This window comes from Ornithorhynchus anatinus, chromosome 3, assembly GCF_004115215.2.
Source record: "Ornithorhynchus anatinus isolate Pmale09 chromosome 3, mOrnAna1.pri.v4, whole genome shotgun sequence".
NCBI lineage: Eukaryota > Metazoa > Chordata > Mammalia > Monotremata > Ornithorhynchidae > Ornithorhynchus > Ornithorhynchus anatinus.
The window spans coordinates 108,779,300-108,803,123 of NC_041730.1; the positions used below are offsets into that span (position 1 = coordinate 108,779,300).

At 40.7% G+C, this 23,824-nt stretch overlaps 1 protein-coding gene across 2 annotated transcripts in view; it reads left to right on the top strand.

Moving 5' to 3' along the window:
• The window catches only part of A1CF (APOBEC1 complementation factor), a 115,144-nt gene that overhangs the window by 55,143 nt on the left and 36,177 nt on the right, over positions 1-23,824 (top strand). For both annotated transcript variants that reach the window (XM_029059055.2, XM_029059056.2), the window contains exons 3-6: positions 2,462-2,596; positions 5,378-5,508; positions 10,794-11,032; positions 19,125-19,289. In XM_029059055.2, coding sequence (XP_028914888.1) covers positions 2,462-2,596; positions 5,378-5,508; positions 10,794-11,032; positions 19,125-19,289 — 670 coding nt within the window. The remainder of the gene's footprint in view (positions 1-2,461; positions 2,597-5,377; positions 5,509-10,793; positions 11,033-19,124; positions 19,290-23,824) is intronic.

The following is a 23,824-nucleotide window of genomic DNA, read 5'->3' on the forward strand; positions in this document are numbered from 1 at the left end:
TAACTATACAGCCAGTCTTTTTCTACTTTGCTTTCTAAAAGGAATAGATGTGCCAACAGAAAAATATTTTAGCCCTAAAAAATAACTTAAAAATCCAGTTAGTAGTAGTAATACTAGTAGTATTTGTTAAGCACTTAGTATATGTCAAGCACCTAGATAGATACAACTAGATCAAACACAGTCCCTGTACCACAACAGCTCACAATCTCAGGGGAGGGTAAAAGGTGTATTATACTATTTTACATATGAGGAAACAGGCACAAGGAAGTTAAGTAAATTAAGAAGCAGTGTGGCCTAGTGGATATAACACAGGCTTGGGAATCAGAAAGACCTGGATTCTAATTCTGGCTCCACCACCTGTCTGCTGTGTGACCTTGGGAAAATCAGTTTATTCTCTGTGCCTCAGTTCCCTTATCAGTAAAATGGGGATTAGGACTGTGAGCTCCATGTGGGACATGGACAAACTCCAATCTGATTACCTTGTATCTACCCCGGTGGTTAGTGCCTGGTATATAATAAAGCGCTCAATACAAACCATAAAAAAAAGGAAACAGTGTTTTGTTTTGTTTTTTCAGGACATGACACTACTATTTGGAATGTTGTAAAACAGAGTTACATAAAATACAAAGGATCCAGTAGTTAAACAGTTCAGTTTAAATATTGTCAACTTTTCTCTAATTTACTTTATGATATATTCCCTTTCCAATCACAGCAGTTTATATCGTAATTATGGTGAGACCACCACTATTCTATTAAGGGATTGGGGAGTTTTCCCAGTGAAACTTATCCTGTGAATTCAGTCAGAGACATCTCTAAACCAGCTACCGGTTTCTTCAAACTAACCAGCACGACTCTAGCATATGTGCCTAAGTTTGAGGAACTCTCTTGGTTTCCCTATTCAAATATCAACTCTAATGATTAAATCAACCCTGAAGGGCTCTACTGGAAGGAAACAAGTAATAAAACAACATTTCTCCCTCTGCACTACAGCTCAGCCTGCACACTCCGCTCCTCTATCACCAGCTTACTCACCATGCCCAGAACTCATCTGTTTTGTCACTGACCCCTTTTGCATGTCCTCCCTCTAGCCTGGGACTCCCTCAACCTCCATATACTCCAGGCCACCACTCTCTCCACCTTCAAAGCATTATTAAGGTCACCTCTTCCAAGAGGTCTTCCTCTATTAAGCCCTCTTTTCCCCAGCTTGCTCTCCCTTCTGTGTTGCCTACGCACTTAGATCTGAGACTTATGGACATTTTGATATTCACCCCACTTATGTACATATCTTTGAATTATATGTTATAAATGACTTATTTATTCATATTTGTGTCTGTTCCCTCTCTAGACTGTAAGCTCATTATGGGCAGGGAACGTGTCTGCTAATTCTGTTGTAGTGTTTTCTTCCAAGCACTTAATACAGTGCTCTGCACATAGTAAGCACTCGACTGATTGATCGATTCTCACCCCCGATAAACTCTCTATTAGAGGCACAGACTAGTTTTTCTCAACAAAGTAAATTCACCCATTAATCATCTGTCTCTGCCATTTTGAATTTTAGAAATCAAGACAAAGTAGCAAGGGCAAGAGGAAAAAGGATTTTAAATTATTTGCTAATTCAAAACATAATCAGATATACATAATCAAATGTGATAATAACCAGGAATATTAGCTAACTGTGGTTGGATGGAATTTTGGATTCTGTAGATTTTGGATTCCTACTCCTAACAACAAAAATACCCATGATTCAGTGTACATCAGACATCTGGATTTCTCTGTGATGGAATGCAAAGGAGTCAGAATAAAAAATGTTTCCTTGAACTGAGAATATTTCACAATACTTTTGCTTTATGAAATACAAAACTTCCATTTTAAGGAAACACGTACCAGACTGCATATTTGAGGATATAGATGGTCATTTTTTATGGTATTTGTTAAGTGTTCACTATGTGCCAGGCCCTCTACTAAGTGCTCTGGCCTTCAGTTACCTCATCTGTAAAATTGGGATCAAATACCTGTTCTTCTTCTTACTTTGATTGTGAGCCTGATGTGAGACAGGGACTGGGTCCAACCTGATTAACTTGTATCTACACCAGCAATTAGAAGAGTGCTTGACACATAGTAAGCGCTTGACATATACCTTGTAAAAAAGTCACTTTTCTGGGCCTCAGTTTCCTTATCTGTTGAATATCCGAATAAAATACCCACTCTTCTCCACCATTTGGGACATCCCTCTTTGGGACAGGAAATGCATCTTTTCTGATTGAATTTTATCCACTCCAGTATTTAATAAAGTGCTTGGCACATAGCACTTCAAATACCACAATAATAATAATAATTTTAGCATTTATCTGAGGGAAGAGGATCCCAACTCCTCCAGGAAAATGAACTTTTTAGTAGGAATTGTGATTCTTCAAAGTTCTGCATTTCAAATGTTGTGACTATCTTTTCTTCTCCTTTGCAGGAAAATGGACAGAGGAAATATGGTGGTCCTCCCCCAGGTTGGGAGGCTGCTGCCCCAGAGAGGGGCTGTGAAATTTTTGTGGGAAAATTACCCCGAGATCTTTTTGAAGATGAACTTATACCATTATGTGAAAAAGTGAGTTACAATTGCAATCTGTATTTTCTATCTTGCACTCTACCCATGGGATTATTGCCCCACTTTTCTGTTTTACAACTGCTCTTTGGTTCTTAATGAAAATCTAGTAAATGGCTCTCTTGACCACAAAGCATGAAGTCAAATTTGAATTTCAGTCAGTGTATTTTTTCTTTAAAATATCTGCCTTGTCAATGAACAACAGTGTGTCACTGAAACATGTGACCTTTGAAACTTCGAGTTACAACAAAAAATGTTTTGTTAAACAAATGAAAAGCTCCCTCCACATAATAAAAATAAAACATATTTCTTCAACAGTCCTATCTTGTTATGTGAAGAATGAAGAGCTTTCATTTTTAGAGTATCTTTTGAACTTAATAGACAAAGAAAATAGTCAAAGGGAAAACTTTTTGATTCCTGTAATATCAACGGAGGAATAGACAAACTATTTACTTTCATATATTAATCCAGGCAGAAATCTGTTTTTTTTCAGAAATTGTTAATGTCTTTTCTGCCTCACTCCAGTTCAGAAAAGAATTACATCTAATGTTTGCTTTTTTTCCCCTTTACATTTGATTACTAAATCCAATGTTATAAAGGACTAGGAAAGAGTACTGCATTTACTTTTCAAGGATCAAGGAGTTGGATAAATTAATGGATGAGCAACCATAGAGATTATTGAAGGGAAATGTAAGGAATGCTACTCCTACTCCAAAGCAAAGATGTAAGAAGGACAGCCTAGTCACTAATTTCTTAATTTACTTTTCTTCATCTGTAAAATGGAGACTGAATACCTGTTTTCTCCCCGTGTGTCATCTGCACATTCTGTATCTGCTCCGGTGCTTAGTACAGTGCTTGGTACATAGTAAGCACTGAAATTTCGGAATCGTTATTACTCACCGTCAATCAATGGCATTTATTGAGCACTTACTCTGTGCAGGGCGCTGTACTAAGCCCTCCGGAGAGTATATTATATCAGAGTTGGTAGATGTGTTCCCTGTCCACAACGAGCTTCTTACAAACCGACTCTGATGAAGAACTGTTTAAATCAGAAAAATAGCTTGCATTTTTAAGGATATAATCTGATCTATGAACAACCGTAAAATGTAAATGTACTTAAAGATTTAACTGCAACAGAACCTAAACAACAGCCAAAGTCTTACATATGAGGACTCCTGCCAGAAGGACAGTGAAATGACAGCATTGAAAAATGATTTGTTTTTTCATTTCTAATGGCTTCTTCAAACCCTGACAAAACAAAGAATCATTATCTAAAGCTGCAGAGAGAAGTATCACAAAAATGCAGATTGATATAGATGAGGAAATATTCAATCACTGACAACAGAGTTGGATTCCCCTCAAATTTCTCCTCCCACTTTCCAACCCCTCCAGGTATTTATCCTGCAGCACAACCTTGGCTACTAAATAGAAAGAAAAACTCCAAAGTAGAATAGAGAAGCTACTGATTCAGGGCAGTGTACTGAGATTAAAGAAAGAAAGAGGAAACGCGAACAGGAGTTAGGGAGAATGATAGCCTTGAACCAAACCTTTCAACACATACAAGCAAATATATGCTCAGATTCCTAAAACGGGTCAAAGTGTTACACTTTCTTTGCTCCACCTTTTTCAAAATTGAGTAGAGACGATTCCTTTCATCAAAAGATAGCGTGGTGCTGACTCAAAACAATCAGCCCCCTCAAATGAATTTAGTCTTCATTTCGCTTGCTGCTCAAGAGTCAGACATCAGAACTGAACAAGACTAGACCCAACCCAAAAGAATTAATTAATTAAAACTGACTGCTGCACTATAAGAGTACTGTACTGAGGGCTTGGGAAAGTGCAATATAGGAAGGAGTCACTGTCCCTACCATAAAGTGCTTAGTACAGTGCTCTGCACATAGTAAGCACTAAATAGATACAATTGAATGAATAAAGACCACTACTCTCCCCACCTTCAAAGCCTTATTAAGATCTCATCTCCTCCAGGAAGCCATCCCTGATTAGGCTCTCTTTTGCCCTGCTCCCTCTCCCATCTGCATCGTGTCTGATGCAGGGCTTTGGACCTGTGACCTTTGGGCATTTGATATTTGCCCCACTCTCAACCCCATAGCACTCGTATGCATTTCTATTAATTTTATATTGTAAATTATTTATTTATGTTAAAGTCTGTCTCCCCCTCTTGACTGTAAGTTCCTTGTGGGCAGGGAAAACATTTACCAACTGCATTGTACTGTACTCTCCCAAGTGCTTAGTACTGTGCTCTGCACACAGTAAGCACTCAGTAAATACCATTGATGATGATGATGATGATAATGATGATTGAAAAAGATGCAAACATCTTGCCTCCCAAGAGGGAAACATACCAAGTCCATTCAGCATGGCTTAATGGAAAGAATTGGCAACCATGAGTCAGGAGACTTTGGTTCTAGTTCTGTCTCTAGTCCTTGGCTGCTATGTGAACTTGGTAAGTCACTTAGCTTCTCTGAGCCTCAATGCCAACATTGCAAAATTGGATAAAAACCCAGTTCTCCCTCCCTCTTAGACTATGATGTGTCTGAGAGAGGAACTGGGTCCAATCTGATTATCCTGTATCCCAGAAGTTATCACAGTGTTTGGAACATAGAGCAAGCTTTGTAAGCTTGGAACATAGTAAGTTGTTTAATGAATGCCAATATTATTTAGAAAGGAGACTCCATGATACAATTCCTTTAAAGGAAATACAGCATTTTATGTTTTAATTTTTTTATGAGAGTTATGGTTTTTCTTCTCTCCCTGATCCTTCAGATTGGTAAAATCTACGAAATGAGGATGATGATGGACTTCAATGGCAACAATCGGGGTTATGCCTTCGTAACATTCTCTAATAAACAGGAGGCCAAGAATGCAATTAAGCAACTGAATAATTATGAAATCAGGTGAGAATAAATTTATCACTTGAAGAGAAAGGCAAATTAGGGGCAAAATAACTCTAAACTGTGCGAGTCCTTCCAGGCTCAGTTTTGGTTCCCCTACTATTTTTCATCTACAACCACCTCCTCAGAGAACTTATCCATTCCCGTGACTTTGACTGCTATCTCTACACAGATCATTCCCAAATCTACCTCTCCAACCGTGACCTCTGTACTTTTCAATCAATCAATGGTATTTATTGAGTGCTTACTATGTACAGAGCGCTGTATGGAGCACTTAGGCAAGGATAATACAACAGAATTAGCAGACATGTTCCTTGCCCATACGAGCTTACATTCTAGAAACAGAACCCCTCAGAACACCTCGCAACTCTCACATTTCCTCATGCTTTTAGGATGTCTATATTTGAGTGACCCACTAACACCTCAAATTTAACATGTCCAATCAATTAATTAAACATATTTATTGAGTGCTTTCTGTGTGCAGAGAACTATTCTAAGAGCTTCAGACAGTACAGTGTAACTGTTGGTAGGCATATTATCTGCCCACAGCAAGCTTACAGTCCAGAAACAGAACTCATCTTCCGGTCTTAACCTTACCCCCTACACCTGACTTTCCGTCACTGAAGACATCATTACCACTCTCCCAGTCTCGCAGGCCCATAACCTTGGCATTATCTCTAACTCATCTCTCTCACTCAATCCACATCTTCGATACGTTACCCAATCCTGTCAGTTCTACAACATCACCAAAATCCAAACTTTCTTCTGCATCCAAACTGCTACCATGCTCATCCAAGCATTTTTCATATCCTGCCTTGACTGACTATTGCGTCAGCCTCCTCACAGACCTCCCTGCCTCCTACCTCTCCCCACTCCAGTCCATACTTCACTTTGTTGCTGAGATCATTTTTTCTGAAAAATCGTTGAGTTCATATCTTCCCATTCCTTAGAAACCTCTGATGTTGGCACATCCATCTGCACATCAAACAGAAACTCCTTACCATCAGCTTTAGGTCACTCAGCTCGATCTCTCCCTCCTGCTTTACCTCACTGATCTCCTACTACAACCCAATCCACACACTTCACTCCCTCACATTTAGCCAAACTACTCTCTGTGCCTCAATCTCATCTATTTTGCCACTGACTCCTTTTGCCCACATCCTCGCTTTGGCCTCGAACTCCCTTCCTCTTCATATCCCACAGACGATCACTCTCCCTGCCTTCAAGGCCTTATTAAAATCACATCTCTGGTCCTTGTCTGCTGTGTGAACTTGGTAAGTCGCTTAGCTTCTCTGAGCCTCAGTGCCAACATTGCAAAATTGGGATAAAAACCCAGTTCTCCCTCCCTCTTAGACTATGACGTGTCTGAGAGAGGAAGACCTTTCCCAAATAAGCCCTCATTTCTCTAACTTCCTCTCCTTTCTGCATCACCCTTGCACTTGTATTTGTACCCTTTATTCACCCAGCCCACAGCCCCACAGCACTTATGTACATTGTCTCTATCTGTTGCCAAATAGTACTTTCCAAGCGCTTAGTACAGTTCTCTGCACACAGTGAGTGCTCAATAAATACGATTGAATATCCGTACATAATGTCTGTCTCCCCCTTTAGAGTGTAAGCTCCTTGAAGGCAGGGAAGGAATCTATCAATTCCTTAGTATTTTACTCTCCTAAACATTTAGTACACTGCTATCCGTACAGGAACTGCTTAATAAATGTGGTTGATTGATTGATCAGCAACTGTGTATGCCCAGCATTCTGAAATGATATCTGCCTGCACAAGGTACTCATGGATCAGAAGAGAAGATTCCCTTTGTTTTTTTGCATTTCTTGGAGAACATTCAGGGACACTGTCTGTCACTTGGGACTCAGGGTGCCTGGGAAACCTGAAGATCTACTACCTCAGCTCATAAAGGGAAGCATCTGGAATTTGGAAGCAGTAAATAGCCTCTCAATTATGTTTTTCACTGTATTATTCTTTAGAATTGGAACGGGAGTTAGAGCCAAGACTTGAGTTCACCTTTGTCGTAGAAGTAACAGTATTTTTTAAGTGTTTACTGAGTGCAGACCGTCGTGCTAATCAATCAATGATACTTATTGAGTGTTTACTCTGTGCAGAGCCCTGTACTAAGCACTTGAGAAAGTACAATACAATCAAGTTGGTAGATGAAATTCTTGCCCACAAGGAGCTTGCTGCCTACAGAGAGGAAAAAATGAACAAGTGGAAATTAGACAAAGACCATGTATCTGGAGGGTCTTCTGGAAATCATCTGCCATTCCTCACACCTATCTCAGTTGAGCATGTGTAATGGATTATTACAGACCCCATCATTTCAAGATAATGTGGATAGAATATCTGTAATCCCGTCATTGGCAACAGGGCCTTAACAAAATGAGGTTACTAAATTTATATAACACCACTTCTTCCCTGTCCCATTCAAGTGGTGTCAAAGTGCAACTTCTTGTTTAAAGGGAAGATTTGTTCTAGACTGGCTTTCACAGCCACAAGTCCTGTAGGTGGCAGGAGAATATGCAGAGAACAGAATGAAGCATCAGGATTCTGTAGGAAGAAAGCACTTTGTGTCTTCCTAATTACATGAGAGGCAGCTTTAAAGATACAGAGAAGTATATAGGTAGCTAAAGACACCTGAAAGATAAGAGTAAGCTCAGTAAAAGGAAACACACCCAAGATCATAGTTGTGTAATAAACCTGAATTTTTAAAAAATTATACAGCTATATAAATTGACTTGTCATAAATTTGGACAATACTTAAAAGAATTAATCGATACTATTTATTGAGTGTCTTTCTCTATGCAGACAGCGTACTGAGCACTTGGGGAATGGTTATTAGACAATAATCCTTGCTCTAAATGAAGAGCCTTATATTCTAGTTGAGGAAGTAGGCACTAAAATACGTTATGATCAGGAGGCAGCAAGAGAGTTTAAAGATGTAGACGTACAGGCTAAGGGGGGTGGGGTTCAGAGGGGTGAATACCCTAGTGAAAATGCTGGAGTGGGAGAAGGGGGGAAATATGGTGGGGAAATGAGAGATGTCAGGGAAGGCCTTCTGGGGAAGGTGTGATTTTAGTGGAGTTTTGAAAGTGGGAAGAACAGTGGTCTGTCAGATGTAAAGAGGGAGGGAGTTCCCGGCAGGAGGGAGGAGTGAGCAAGTGATTTATGGTGGGTGAGATGAGAACGAAACATGTTGATTGGTTGACTTGGGAAGAGCAAAGTGTGTGCAAGCTGGGTTGTAATGGGAGAGGAGTGAGGTGAGTAAGGGAGAGAGCTGACATTCACTCAGTCAGTTGTATTTATTGAGCACTTAACTGTGTGGCAGAGTACTGTATTAAGTACTTGGGAGAGTACAATATAACAGTATACCAGACACATGCACCCTATAGTGAGCTTCCTAGAGGGGGAGACAGACATTAATATAAACAAAATTAAAGATATGTTCATAAGTGCTGTGAGGCTGGGACATGGGATGAATGAAGGGCAATGAAGAAGGGAGTGGGAGAAGAGGAAAGGGGGGCTTAGTTAGGGAAGGCCTTTTGGAGGAGATGTGCTTTCAATAAGGTTTTGAAAATGAAGAAAGTAACTGTCTATCAGATATGAAGAAGGAGTGATTCCAGGCCAGAGGCAGGGTGTGAGTGAGAGGCTGGTGGCGAGATAGACAAAGTCGAGGTACAGAGAGAAGGTTGGCATTAGAAGAGTGGGTCAAGTCAATGGTCTAGAATTTCTGCTTGATGCAGAGAGTAATGGGCAGCCATTGGAGGTTTTGAGAAGTGGGAAGATGCACACTATCACAGGTATGTAATTCTGCTGCCTAGTTGATGCATCATCCAACAGTATTCATTTTGGTATTTGTTAAGCACTTACTATATCTATTTTAACCCAGCGCACCATACTTCTAGTCCCCTGAAAAATGGGATGTAGGAAGGATTCTGCTCTAGTTTTCCTTTTGGGGGGGGGATGGGGGGTGGCGGGGGGGTTGTATTATTACCTGGTTTTACCCTGGTTAAATATATGCTATATGTTTCCTTTTCTCTCCTTGTAATTTTCTCTATACCCTTTTCATTTCCCTCTGTCACCCTCCTCATCTCTATCAAATCATAGAAAATCACTACTTAAAGGAGGTGGCATTAACAGGGAATACTCTGGATGGCCAGCCTGGTTCGCTGAAAGCAGAAATAGAATAGTTTTCCTCGACCAGGGTTTTGGGGAAGTTTTTTATTCCATGGGGCAAATTGAAAACAGTTCCAAGAGCTATAAATAGCAAAGGTGACAGTATATCATGGGACAGTGTTCTGGGTGCAAACAATGTAAAAAGACCTATGGTCACACAGGGTGGCCTCGAGGAAAGAGCACAGGATTGGGAGTGAGGGGTAAGGGTTCTAATCCAAGCCACTACTTGTCTGCTATGAGACTTTGGGTAGGACACTTAACTTCTCTGGACCTCAGCCTCCTCTTTGGTAAAATGTGAATAAAATACTCTCTCCCATAATACTGTGAGGACCACGTGGGACAGAGATAGTGCCTGTCCTAATTGAAACATCTACCCTAGCACTTAACACTGTTTCTGGCATATAGTAAGTGCTTAACAGATACCACAGTTATTATGACTCAGTTGTACCTGTGCCACATTCAGGGTCACAGAACTTTTCCAAGAGATTTTGAAGTAAGCAAATGGCAGTCATCTGCGGGCCTCCATCTTAGCCTTTCTTCTTCATGACACTTATAATAGCGCTTTGCACATAGTAAGTCCTCAATAAATATGATTGAATGAATAAATGAACATGGGAAACATCTTCCAGAGCCTATCCCCCAAGGCTCCCCATCTCTAGTGACCTGGTAACACGGTACTTGGTCTGACACTTGTAGAGGTCCTCCTGTGTCTCCAGCCTCGTTCCCTTTTCTGACCACACAGCAGTCCCGTAGCTTAGTGGATAGAGCACTGGCCTGGGAGTTAGAAGGACCTGGCTTCTAATCCTCGCTCCACCACTCTGTCTGCTGTGTGACATTGGGCAAGTCACTTCACTTCTCTGAGTCTCAGTTACCTCATCTGTAAAATGGGAATTAAGAGTGTGAGTGCTGTATGGGACAGAGACTGTGTCCAACCTGATTATGTTGTATATACTGCAGAGCTTAAAACAGTGCTTGGCACATAGAAAGTGCTTAACAGGTAGCCTACTCATTAAATTCCTCTGCAGAAAACCCACTCGTTAGAGTAAGGTGCATCAAAGACTTAGCCTTCATTGCAATTGGCTGCACTGACTGCTTTCTTGCAGGAATGGGCGTCTCCTAGGAGTCTGTGCCAGTGTGGACAACTGCCGCTTGTTCGTCGGAGGGATCCCCAAAACCAAAAAGAGAGAAGAAATCTTAGCTGAGATGAGAAAAGTCACCGAAGGGGTTGTAGAGGTCATCGTCTATCCTAGTGCTGCGGATAAAACAAAAAACCGGGGTTTCGCCTTTGTGGAATATGAAAGTCATCGAGCTGCAGCGATGGCCAGGAGAAAACTGCTCCCAGGTTTGCATTTCCACTCTGGTCCTCTCTTTCAAGCAAGGTCTTTTCCACATCTTACATCACTAAGGAAAGCAAAAGTTTTCTTACTTTGGTGCACAAACTACAAGTTTGCTTTATCTTTCACATTCTCAATATTTTCATATTTTATGTGCAATTAGTCATCACATTTAAGCTCCCTGTGGGCAGGGATCGTGTCTACCAACTCTCTATCACTGTACTCTCCCAAGTGCTTAGAATAGTACTCTGCACACAGAAAGCATTCAGTAAGTATGACTGATTGATTAAATGCACATTATCTGCCTCAATTCATTCTTATTACCATGCAAATGTTGTCAGTTGGGAGTCTGTTGTACATGTTGATTACAATCTCTTGATGCCATACTAATACCTAGAAAGATGACATCTGAAAAATAGCACCAAACAGCAGTCAAGAAATCTCAGGCATCAGACAGTCTTTTAACCAATCTTTAGCCTTTGTTTAAGCAGCATCACCAGCTCAATTTGTCCAGCAGTCAGCCTTAGTTTAAAGGTTGTTATCCACAGTAATAATAATAATAATAATAATAATAATAATGGCATTTGTTAAGCTTCTTTGAAATTACCTATAAATATTAAAAACTGATTTCAACACCTTGAGATGTATAAACAAAGAAATTGGGGGCACATTCTTCTGGGAGAAAGGCAGAGAAAGCAAGCTCCACTCATCATTAAAGTGGGAACTAAGCCACAGAACCTGAGAATGAAATCAAATACAGGCTGTGCGGTGCCAGCACACTCACCTACAGCTGGGATTGTTTAATCACTGTCATTCCACGGGTTCAGCCACAGAATTTGCCCACAGAGCAGTCCCCAGTAAGGCTGGTTGGCCAACGTAGCTGCTTTGAGAGGCTGAGCCTGAGTACTTGGACTGTAAGCCCTGTGGGACAGGAGCCGGGTCTGACCTGATTAATTGTATCTATCCCAGCGCTTAAAATGGTGTGCGACACATAGTAAATGCTTCATAAATACCATATTTATTATTATTATTATAAACTATGATCTAGTTACAATATTACATAAGAAACTGTAGGAACAGCATCCTGAAGAATGCAAGCTCTTGGTTGGCAGGGATTACATCTACCAATTCCATTATCTTGTACTTACAAAAGCACTTACAACAGTGCTTATTATTGCGTGCATATAAGCACATATAAATGCCACTGATTAACTGATTGATTGATTTTAGAACTTTTGGGGTTTAGCAAACTATTAGAAGCTTGTCCAAGGCATTCGTCACCAAGCACATCAGTCTGATTGTGATACGGCTGGTGGGGGAATAGGGTTGGTTGTGACAGAGATTTTGAGGGTTTGGAGTGGCATTTCCCACTCATACTGGGTTGAGGAATCATCACACTTTTTCATCCTTCTGTTTCAGTCAACCAATCACTCAGTGGTATTGAGCGCTTACTGTGTGAAGCACAGTACTAACTGCTTGGGAGAGTACAGTAGTTGGTGGATACAATCCCTTGTCCACACAATTTTTTAGTGGTACTTATAAAGCATTGTACTAAATGCTGGAGAAGACGGAAGCTAATCAGGTTGGACACAGTCCATGTCCCACATGGGGTTCAGAGCTTTAATCCCCATTCTACAGATGAGGTAACTGAGGCACAGGAAAGGGTAGTGATTTACCCGAGGTCACAGAGCAGACAAGTGGCGGAACCAGGATTGGAACCCAAGTATTCTGACTCCCAGGCCTGTGGTCTTCCCACTAGGCCTCACTGTTTCTCTAGAACTCCCAAGCACTCAGTACAGTGCTTTGCGCTCAGTATATTGCTTTGCACATAGTAAGCACTCAATAAATATGATTTAATGAATGAATGAATGAACTTACACACTTCAGAACTTGCAAGCTCAGGTGCAAAGGGACTAAGAGAACTGACCCAGGACAGAATGTTGTTCAGAGCTACCAGATCACATGGATCTTTTTTTATGGTATCTCTTAAGCACTTGCAATGTGCCAAGCACTGTACTAAGCTCTGGGGTAGGTACAAGCTAATCAGGTTGGACACAGTCCATGTTCCACATGGGGCATACAGTTTTCATCCCCATTTTACAGATGAGGTAAATGAGGCAAATAGCAGTGAAGTGACTTGCCCAAGTTCACACAGCAGATCAGAAGTAGAGCCAGGAACAGAACCCAGGTCTACCTGAGTTCCAGGCCCATACTCTAACCATTATGCCACGTTGCTCATCTTAGAGCCAGAATTCCAGGCTGAGCTGTTAACTGACAGAAACCACTTCTTACCTCAGTTGAAATGAAGGCCAGATGGGCTAGAATGGTACATTTTGAGGTCCTTGCAAGACTAAAAAAGAAAAAAGAAAAAGAGGTAGATTTATTGAAAGTTTTCATTAAAATTATACAGAAACCAGAGACATCTGGCCAACCCCACCCAGATTCAATGTATTCAGTGTAGAAATATGTTTAAACCTCAGGCCTCAGCAGGGACAAATGCAACTCTTGCTTCCCTAACCAAGCCCCCTGACATAACTCACCTGCATTCCCCTTGACCCCCTTAAACCAGGAGGACTTTTGGGGTGATTTCCTCAGCCCTTATTTGGAGGTAGCCAAAGAGAGATCTGGGTCTTATTTGGTCTTTATGCCATTTATTAATAAATAACTCAATCATGATATACAAGGGGAAGGGAAAAAGACCTGAAGTTGACACACAGGGTCTCAACAATAATAATAATAATTATTATGATTATTATGATTATGATAACAGTAATAATAACTTAACAAATAGCACCCTTATTATGTGCCAAGAACTATAATAATAATGATGGTATTTGTGAAGCACTTACTATATGTGAAGCACTGTTTTAAGCTATTCTGAACACTGGAGTAGTGACAGAATATCCAGATCAAACACAGCCCTGGTCTGACTGTAAGGTGGTCCTACACTGGACTCACAGTTTAAGTAGAAGAGGCAACCGGTATTAAATCCCCATTTTACAAATAAGAAAACTGAGGTCAAAGTTAAATACCTTGCCCAATCAATCAATTAATCACTCAGTGATATTTACTGAGTGCTCACTGTACTAAGCACCCAAGAGAATAGAGTATAACAGAGTGGGTAGATGTGATCCTTGCACAGGAGAAGCTTACAGTCTAGAGGGAGACAAAGACATTAAAATAAATAACAGATATGTACATAAAGTGCTCTGGAGCTGAAGACGTCATGAATATCAACTGCTTAAAGGGTTCAGAAGCAAATGAATCGGCAGTGCAGAGGAAGAGGGAACATGAGGGTTTAGGGAAGGCCACTTAGAAAAGATACGTTTTTAATAAAGCTTTGAAGGTGGGGAGAGTGGTTATCTGTTGTATATGAAGAGGAAGCAAGGTGATAATTGGAGGGAGCTATTTGAAAAGGTGGACCCAGATACCTACACAAAGAGCAATACTGACCCAGGATGCACTGAGTAGTTGCCATTAAATAAACTCAACCTTTTGAAAATTTTCTAAGTGGAAGGGAGGGAGGACTAGCGGGTAAGGGAACTAATTTGGAGGCATAAGAGAGATTTATTTGACAAGTTTCCCTGGGGAAAATACAGGGAAAAAAAACTTCAGGAAAATTTTGAGTTAATGTTGGCAAAAGGCTATCCAAAGTTTCTGTTGCTCTCCCATTCTAATGCAATCACAACACTAGTCTTGGTTGTTGGTGATTCTGAGAATCTAAAATCAAAATCAGCATAAAGACCCCACTAGGTCCTGCTTTATTTTATCAAAATGTGTGAACTCTTTACCAAATTCTGAGTCTCACCCTCCTCTTTCCTTGAAATGTCAGCATGACTCAAATGGGAATGAGCAAATTGTCCAAAGATTCATGTCATTACTTCTGAATAAAATTGTATCCGATCACTCCATTAATCATTAGTTTTTGTTTTGAGGCTCTCTCTGTTTCTCTGTGTCCAGAGGGAAAATAATTTTATGTACATGTCCACCCAAGACTGTCCTTTGTCCACCAAGACTGTTCTATTCCTTAAACAATGGTCTGGAGAGTCTTGAAATTTTCAGAAATTCTCTACTTTATTGAGTCTTCAGTGAAAATTACCAGCATGATGGTCAAAATGAGAACTACCTGTTTTCCGATAGGATTCACTGTCTGACAAGCACTCCCTGAATACTTGGAAAATGTCCCTCTTTAATAATGTTGGTATTTGTTAAGGGCTTACTATGTGCAAAGCACTGTCCTAAGCGCTGGGGTAGATACAGATAATCAGATTGTCCCACATGAGGCTCACATTCTTCAACCCCATTTTACAGATGAGGTAACTGAGGCACCAAGAAGTTAAGTGACTTGCCCACAGTCACACAGCTGACAAGTGGCAGAGCTGGGATTCGAACCCATGACCTCTGACTCCCAAGCCTGTGCTCTTTCCACTAAGCCAAGCTGCTTCTTTATTCATGGCAACTCTCCTGTAATATGCTCTTTCAAGTCCCTTGAGAAATTACCTTTTATCATGGTAAGAACAATGAGCTCTCTATTCATTTCCCTTTGTAAGCTTTTAAATATTTGCATGTGATTATGAACTAGGCCAGGATCAAAAATCTAAACCATGAGCTCAGGAAGGAATCCTGGAATGGAACAAGTGTTGGGCGTTTGGGTTACGTTTGGTTATTGAAAAATCTATAGGGTGAGGACCTAACAAGAAAAGCATAGGAGGTGACTGAAATAAAATGGGCAGGTTTGCATCCTCAGTAGGCTCCAAATGCCAGACCCTTGAGAGAGAGAGATGAGGAAACAGAAAGCAAAGGGCAGCTGGGATGTAAATAAGATCAAGTCCTCAAGCAACACTAGAAGTTTAGGAGGAAAGAAAATCAAAGATTCTCCCAACAGGCCCGGGATTCTGAAAAAAATGGGTAAAGTTGTCAGGCCAAAAATAGGCATTGCTAAGTGACCCAATTTTTTTCCCTCTAACATGAATTTATGTTTAATGATAGAGAAAACTTTTATGATGTAACAGAGCAGGGAAGCAGCATGGCCTAGTGGAAAGAGCACCAGCTTGGGAATCAGAGAACATGAGTTCTAATGCCTGCTCCACCACTTGTCTGCTGTGTGACCTTGAGAATTTAATTTCCAGTCCCTCAGTTTCTCTGTGCTTCAGTTTCTTTATCTGTAAAGTCGGGATTAAATTTTTCCTCCGATTTAGACTGTGAGCCCCATTGGCATAATCAGGTGTCCAACCTGATTACGTTGCATTTACCCCAGCTTAGTATGATGTTTGGTACATAGTAAGTGTGTAAGAAATACCATTTAAAAAAAATCAAAGAGGTATGCGATTCGCCTCCCATGGTTCACATAATGAGCAGAGTCTTTCCCTTCATACATCTGAAAAAACCCTGGGAGATGTTGGGAGACCCCTTTGCTTTAAACTTGGAACAAACATATTCTACAGTAATGGGTAAAGGCCTGGGTAAGAGTTTGTGGAATTGACCCAAGTCCTTAGCAGGTATAAGGCACCCCAACCTCTGCCCTTTGAAACATCCCAACCCTTGTCCCCAAATTTTAAAATTCCTAAAAATATTTTTAAACAGATAAAATTCATGCTGTTTTTGCAGTTTTTAAAAATTGACCCAAATGACAAGTAATATGATGTTTTTCTCCTAATCCTAACATAATGCTGAATGAATAAAATAGGTATTGCTGCTAGAAAGGTGATGTCAGACTTTATCTCAGACTCTGAACCTAGAGAATATCTTGTTACCTTTATTAAAAACAGTTTTTCAGTTCTTGAGACTTCATTCCTCCATTAGTTTTGGAATGCAGCAGGTGTTTTGCTAACTTTATTTTCAGAACAGAAACATGTGGGTTTATTTTGTTGGAAAACCATATCGTCTCATTTCTGATTGATTAGTCCCAATTCTTTAAATCTGGGATTGCTAAATTGACTTTCTGACTCGTTGTTGTTGCTTGTGATAAGCAGCGTGGCCTAGTGAAAAGAGCATGACCCTGGGAGTCAGAGGACTGGGTTCTAATTCCAGCTCTGAATAATAATAATAATTCTTATTATCATTATTATTATTATTACTACTACTATTAAGCTTACTACATGCCAAGAACTGTATTAAGGGCTAGAGTAGATACAAGATAATTAAGTTGGACATAGTCCCTGTCCCACATGGGGCTCACAGTCTAAATCTGTTGGGAGGAAGATTTAATCCCCATTTTACAGATGAGAAAACTGAGGCACAGAAAACTTGCCCAAGGCCACATAAGAGACAAGTGGCATGCTGCTCTTAGAACCCAAGTCCTCTGACTCCCTGGCCCATGTTCTTTCCATTAGACCATGTTGCTTTTCTTCTGTGTCACTTTAAACAAGTCACTCAACATCTCTGGGCCTCAGTAACTTCATCTAGACTGTAAGCTCACTGTGGCAGGGAATGTGTCTGTTATATGGTTATACTCTCCCATATGCTTAGTAAAGTGTTCTGCACACAGTAAGCACTCAGTAAATACAATTGACTGACTCATCTGTAAATGTTGATTAAATTCCTCCCCATTAATCTGTGGTTCAGGGACTGTGTTTGACCTAATTATCCTGCATCTACCTCAGTGCATATTAGAATGCTTGGCACATAGTGCTGTAAATACCACAATTGCTATTATTGCTAATATCTCAGGAAAAACCTATCCAATGCTAAATCTAAGTCATATAAGAAGCTCAATAGAAGTAGCTAGTGGATAGAGCACAGGCCTGGAAGTCAGAAGACCTGGGTTCTAATCCTGACTCTGCCACTTGTCTGTTGTGGGATCTTGGGCAAGTCATTTAACGTTTTTGTGCCTGTTACTTTATCTGTAAAATGGGGATTAAAACTATGAACCCCTCGTGTGGGACATGGACTGTGTCCAAACTGATTAGCTTGTGTTTAATCCCATCATTAGTTCAGTGCCTGGCACAGAGTAAGCACTTAACATATTTCATTTTTTAAAAAAAAGGTCCCTAGCAGCAGAAGAGACAGGGAGCCCTGGGCTGATCCTTCAATCTTTAAATTGTCCAAGCCGAAGTTCAAATTACCCATGGAAATGCTTCAGCCTCCACCACAGCTGGGTTCTTCTGGCCATGCCACAGATGAAAAAAAAGCTATTCTGGAAGTCATGGGATTGGAAGTCCTCACCACATGTCTACTATGTGACCTTGGACATGTCATTTAAGTTCTTTTTGCTTCAATTTACTCATTTAAGTCCAGGCTATTTTATGTGAGCTACACACCACCTCTTTGAAAGTATGAAACTCAACACACACACACACATATACAGATATATATATATATATATTTCCATGGGTAATTTGAACTTCAGCTTGGACAATTTAAAGATTGAAGGATCAGCCCAGGGCTCCCTGTCTCTTCTGTTGCTAGGGACCTTTTTTTAAAAAAATGAAATATGTTAAGTGCTTACTCTGTGCCAGGCACTGAACTAATGATGGGATTAGATACAAGCTAATCAGTTTGGATACAGTCCATGTCCCACATGAGGGGTTCACAGTTTTAATCCCTATTTTACAGATATATATATCCCAGAACTGGAAGACCTGTATGGTTCTCCCACACCATTTTCCAGATCCTCTAAACAATGCAGGTGTCCAAGACACTGGGTGGGACAGGAAAGCCTTTTGGTCTAGGAGGCCCTAGGCCCTGAAGCATGCCTGCCTGAAACTGGGAATGGCCTAACGGGGCTTGCCCAGGCTGTGGGGTCCTCACTGGTGGGAATCCATTGCTGAATGGGGGGCTACTTGCAGCCTGAAGCAGCTCTCTGAACCCCTGAAAAAGTGTCCCAAACTGCCTCAGGAAAATTTCCCATCCTACCCCTTCCCTGTCCTCAAAGGACACTGAGCTTTTTCAGGAGTAACCCCTGTTCATGAGGAGGCACCAAATTCATCTCCTTTGGAGCCTACTGAGGTGATCATCTGCAAGAGAGAAAAGGGTCTCATAGTGAATGTTTTTCCTCTCTGGCTCCCAGAAACCCTCAAAGACCCAACTGCCTATGAAGCTACAGAAACTATGCCGTAATTACTCCTTCTGCTAATTTGTACCTACCACCACTTCCAACAGGAAGGATTCAGTTATGGGGACATCCAATTGCGGTAGACTGGGCTGAGCCAGAAGTTGAAGTTGACGAAGACACGATGTCATCGGTGAAAATCCTGTATGTGCGAAATCTCATGCTATCAACTTCTGAAGAGACAATTGAAAGAGAATTCAACAATATTAAACCAGGTAGTTCTGCTAATGAAGCATTTATTTTTAATACAAGGAGACTAACTTTATGCCCTTTATGATGCTAATTCTTGGAGCGGAGAAGAAGATATATTTCAATCAGCGATCGGATGATTACAATTTGCGGAAGGCCAGGATGTGTGAAAATTAGGGGTGGGGAGCAGAAAAACGAAAGGGGAAGATTGGAAAAAGAGAGAGAAAAACAGGAAAGGAAAGGGAGGGAAGAAGTGTTAGCAGGAAGAGGTGAGGGAGGTAGAAGATGACAGTGGCCCTAACCATTCAGTGGTTAGGCATCCCTCATGGGTTCATGCAGTCACAGAAGGTCGTGAGTCTGGGCACTGGTCTTGGCCCCAGACCTTCTGACAGGCGGATAATCTGGCTGGATTGAGAGTCAGGTGGTCCCCTACCCTGTCTTCACTGGGCTCCAGAGTCTGGAGGGAAAGAAGACTCAGGTCCAGCCTCAGAGTCATTCATTCATTCATTCAATCGTACTTATTCAACACATACTGTGTGCAGAGCACTGTACTAAGTTCTTGGGCAAATACAATATAACAATAGACAGACACATTCCCTGTCCATGGCCAACCTAGAGTCCAGCAGGAATGCGGAAGAACCCTATCGAATTCCTGCTGTGGGCCAGGGAGTTGCAGCTTGCTGACTGAGGGTTCCACTTCTGGTTTTAAGAGATGGGGTCACTCCCATGGAGATGAGAAGGGTCATCCTCAGCTTTTGGGCAGGGCAGGAAGCCACAACTAGTAATGGGAATCTCTAGACTGTGGACTGTAAAGGTCCTTGAGGACAGGTATTGTAACTACCAGTTCTATTGTATTGTACTCTCTCAAGAGCCTAGTTCAGTTCAAGGCATACACTACTCAATAAATACCTTTAATTGTTTGATTGGGAGCCCCCTGATCTCCAGGGGCAGATGTCCCAGATCCAGTGCATCCCAATACCCAGGGCTCATACCTCTCATATTCCCTTGGTTAATCCAGCCCTGCTTTCAATCATGCTATGTTATGGCTAAGTACCACATTCAGATTTCCAGATTGTGGAACAATTTTCGGTCATTCCAGGCTTCTGAAATATTGCTTAGCTGGTGAAGCATTAGCTCAGTAGGGAATTATAGCTGACACTTTCTCATCAAAACCTTTCTTAAAACACTGAACTAATTTTGGTTGAATCTAGCCTGAAAAAGCAGCAGAATTTGTGGCCCATTTTCAAAGTTACAATTCCACTAATGATCTGAGAGACAGTTTATGCACCCACTTAGGTCTGATGCATCCCGGAAGATTATGATATGGGACATATGACTCTCATTTCCCTTCAGAATAAAGTTCTTTTCTCAAAAGTTATCAGTGGAGGAAGTGGAGGGGGTGGGAATGGATGTGTGCATGTGTGTAGATATAAGCAGGTATTTGTGGATAAAGTGTCTTATTTACTTCTTCCAAGCTAATTAAAACATCACATTTTCAGTAAATGGCTAAATTTATAAATCAAAATGAGGAAACAACCTGAAAATGGAACACTTGGCCCTTTCCAACACTTCATTTCCCATGGCAGTGACTTTTATTTTGAATTGCCTCAGAGAGCCAGCAGGATCTCTTTCCTTCTGATCTCTTACACCCCCGCAGTTGGTTTTTTTTTATTCTGTTTAACCTCCAGAATATTTGAGGAATTCAATTACATATCCATTTTACGGTAGCTGCAAGGAAAATAATATGCAGTCAAGTCTGCTGGCCAAGGAAGCACATTAACATTATTTAACTTTGGAATCTAAAAGTGATGTAATAAATTGATATTACCACTAATATCAAATAGACAGGAGCTATTGGACCTGTGGGTTTCCTCTGTGTCAGATGTTTTGAATAATTTGCTCATTTATGGCCCAGTTCCAAGGTTCAATCATTGTTCCACGGACCCCATATCTCTGGAAGGATTTTGACAGTCCACAGATGCAATTCTTCTAAGTGACTGAGGGAAAATTAAAGGGTTTTTTGGACTTTCTTCTCAGAGGTGCTTCCACATTGTTCATTTTTTTAAAATACCAGTGAGTTCTTTTATAGTGTGGGAGTTAAATAACTTTGTATTGTGGAAAATAGTAATAATAATAATGATATCTGTTTAGACTCTAAGCTCACTGTGGGCAGGGAATGAGTCTGTTTATTATTTTATTCCACTCTCCCAAGTGCTTAGTGCAGTCCTCTGCACACCATAACTACTCAATAAATATGATTGAGTGAATTAATGAAAGGGCTTACTGCAGGACATGCACTATGAGAAGCACTGGGGTAGATACAATATAATCAGATCGGACCTAGTCCCTGTGTCATATAGGGCTCACAGTGTATGTGCATCCAACCATTCTGTCTAACATCATATCACTTTGTATCTAGACAAATGTGCACTGCTAAGAGTATTCCCTAAATTCCCCAAAATAACCTATATAAAACAGATAGTGAAAGCACATGTGATAGGGGAACTATCTAAATTCATTATTATAGTTATTAAAAAGTCTAGACCCAAATCTGAGTACTTCCACAGGACAATAATAACTCTTAAGAGTCCTGAGGGGAAAGAAAGGGAGACAGGATAGCAGTTAGAGGGATAGAGAAGTTGGAACAGAAGGAAGAGCTCCCAAAACTCTCCCCTCTGCTCACCTCACTCTCATGAAGTCCAGTGTCCCACAGTGTCTTGGCTATTTCCACCAGACCTTCCACAGGACACACAGTACACGTCTTATTGACAATAACATAAACACTGAGCAGCCAGCTGAGTTTCTCTCTTGAGGCATCTTCTGTCTACAGTGGCCCCATCTGCAAAGGTAGAAATGAGGTTCAAGAAAAATCAGAACTGTCTCAGATTAATGGCAGTGCCTTAAAATGATGCCTGTTGTCTCCAACATTCATTCTATCTTCACACTCCATGAAAGAGATTTTTATGTCACACAAAAGTGCCTCAGAAGAGAAGAAAGGCAATTAGAGCTAGTTATTAATTTCCAATATACTGCAGCCTTACTGATTTAAAACATAGAGCAAAGCCAGGACTAAGCTTTTAAAAATGCATTGAAATCATAAATGTCTTGAAGAATTCTGAATCCTCGAGGCAAACGTTTCATTGTGAGTGACAGACTGCACATTGAAAAAATTTCCATGAAAATATCATATAATCCCTCTCAGCTCTATTTGATCATCATAAGAGAAGCCGGCATCTTCGAAATTTATACCTTTCCGGACAGAGTCAAAGAGCATTATCTGCCATTCTGATCTTTGTTGGAGCTACTGAAATCTGACTTATTATGACAAACCTTCCTTTTTCATACTAATCATTGCTGAAACACAAAGACAGATGTTAAATGTCCCCAAACATCACATTGCTGAATTCAGATGACTCCCTTTAGGTCTGAAATACCACCCTTACTAATTAAGGTATTCCTCTAGGAGGTAAACTTGTTTTGGGCAGGGAATATATCTCCCAACTCTGTTATATTGTATTCTCCCAACCACTTATCCAGTACTCTGCACACAGTAAATTTTCAATAAATATGATTTATTGATTGATTGATCAGGTTTGAAAAGTGTTGAGAGTTGAGGCATGATGCTGAATTTGCATTTTCAGTTGCATCGGTCATGTGGGATAAAACCAACTGATGATAATAATATAATAATAATAATTGTGGTATTTGTTAAGTGCTTGCTCTGTGCCAAGCATTGTACTGAATACTGGTATATACGAGACAATCAGGTTGGACACAGTCCTTGTCCCACAAGGGACTCACAATCTAAGCAGAAGGGAAAACATATTCAATCCCCATTTTACAGATGAGAAAACTGAGACACAGAGAAGTTAAGTGACTTGGCCAAGATCACACAACAGGCAAGTGGCAGAACAGGCAATTGAGGGGCGTTTTCATGCTGATCTGCTCTTAAAACTCAAAGTCTCAAGTCCGAGCCCACCTTTCGTCCAGTTCAAACAAGTTCTGGTTCAATCTCCGATCAGCAGTTATCCAGGGGTTGAGAGTTCATGGATGCAAAAAGGATTTCTACAAGGTTCCAATGGATAGAGGCATATTGCTGTTCACTTGAAGAAATCAAATGGAAACCAGATGAAAGATTATATGGGTGATCCAAAATGATCTGTTAGAGTCTTTCCACTTATTAAAATTTGGCAAAGTGAGGGTGAGGGAAGAGTGGAAAGAGGGAGACTTTGGAAGGTAGCATATTGCCTCTTTAGGAGAGAGGGACCCTGTGAATGGCATCTGACCAGTCATCTGAGCTGTTAATCAGTAAACCCAGGGCTGATTCCTTACATTTCCATTGGGCTGCCCCAGGACTTAGCTATGATGTTCCTTTCTAATGTTGACATAAGATCTTAGTAGAGCTAGCTCATCATCAGTAAAATTGGGAGTCCCAAATTACTATTTCGTGGGAAATAGAGAAATACATCTGAAGCTCTGTAATAAAGCACCATCCACTGGCAGAGTTAATGCAGGCCCTTTTGAGGTCGTCTTACTGCATTAGGGTTGGCTGAATGTTGAA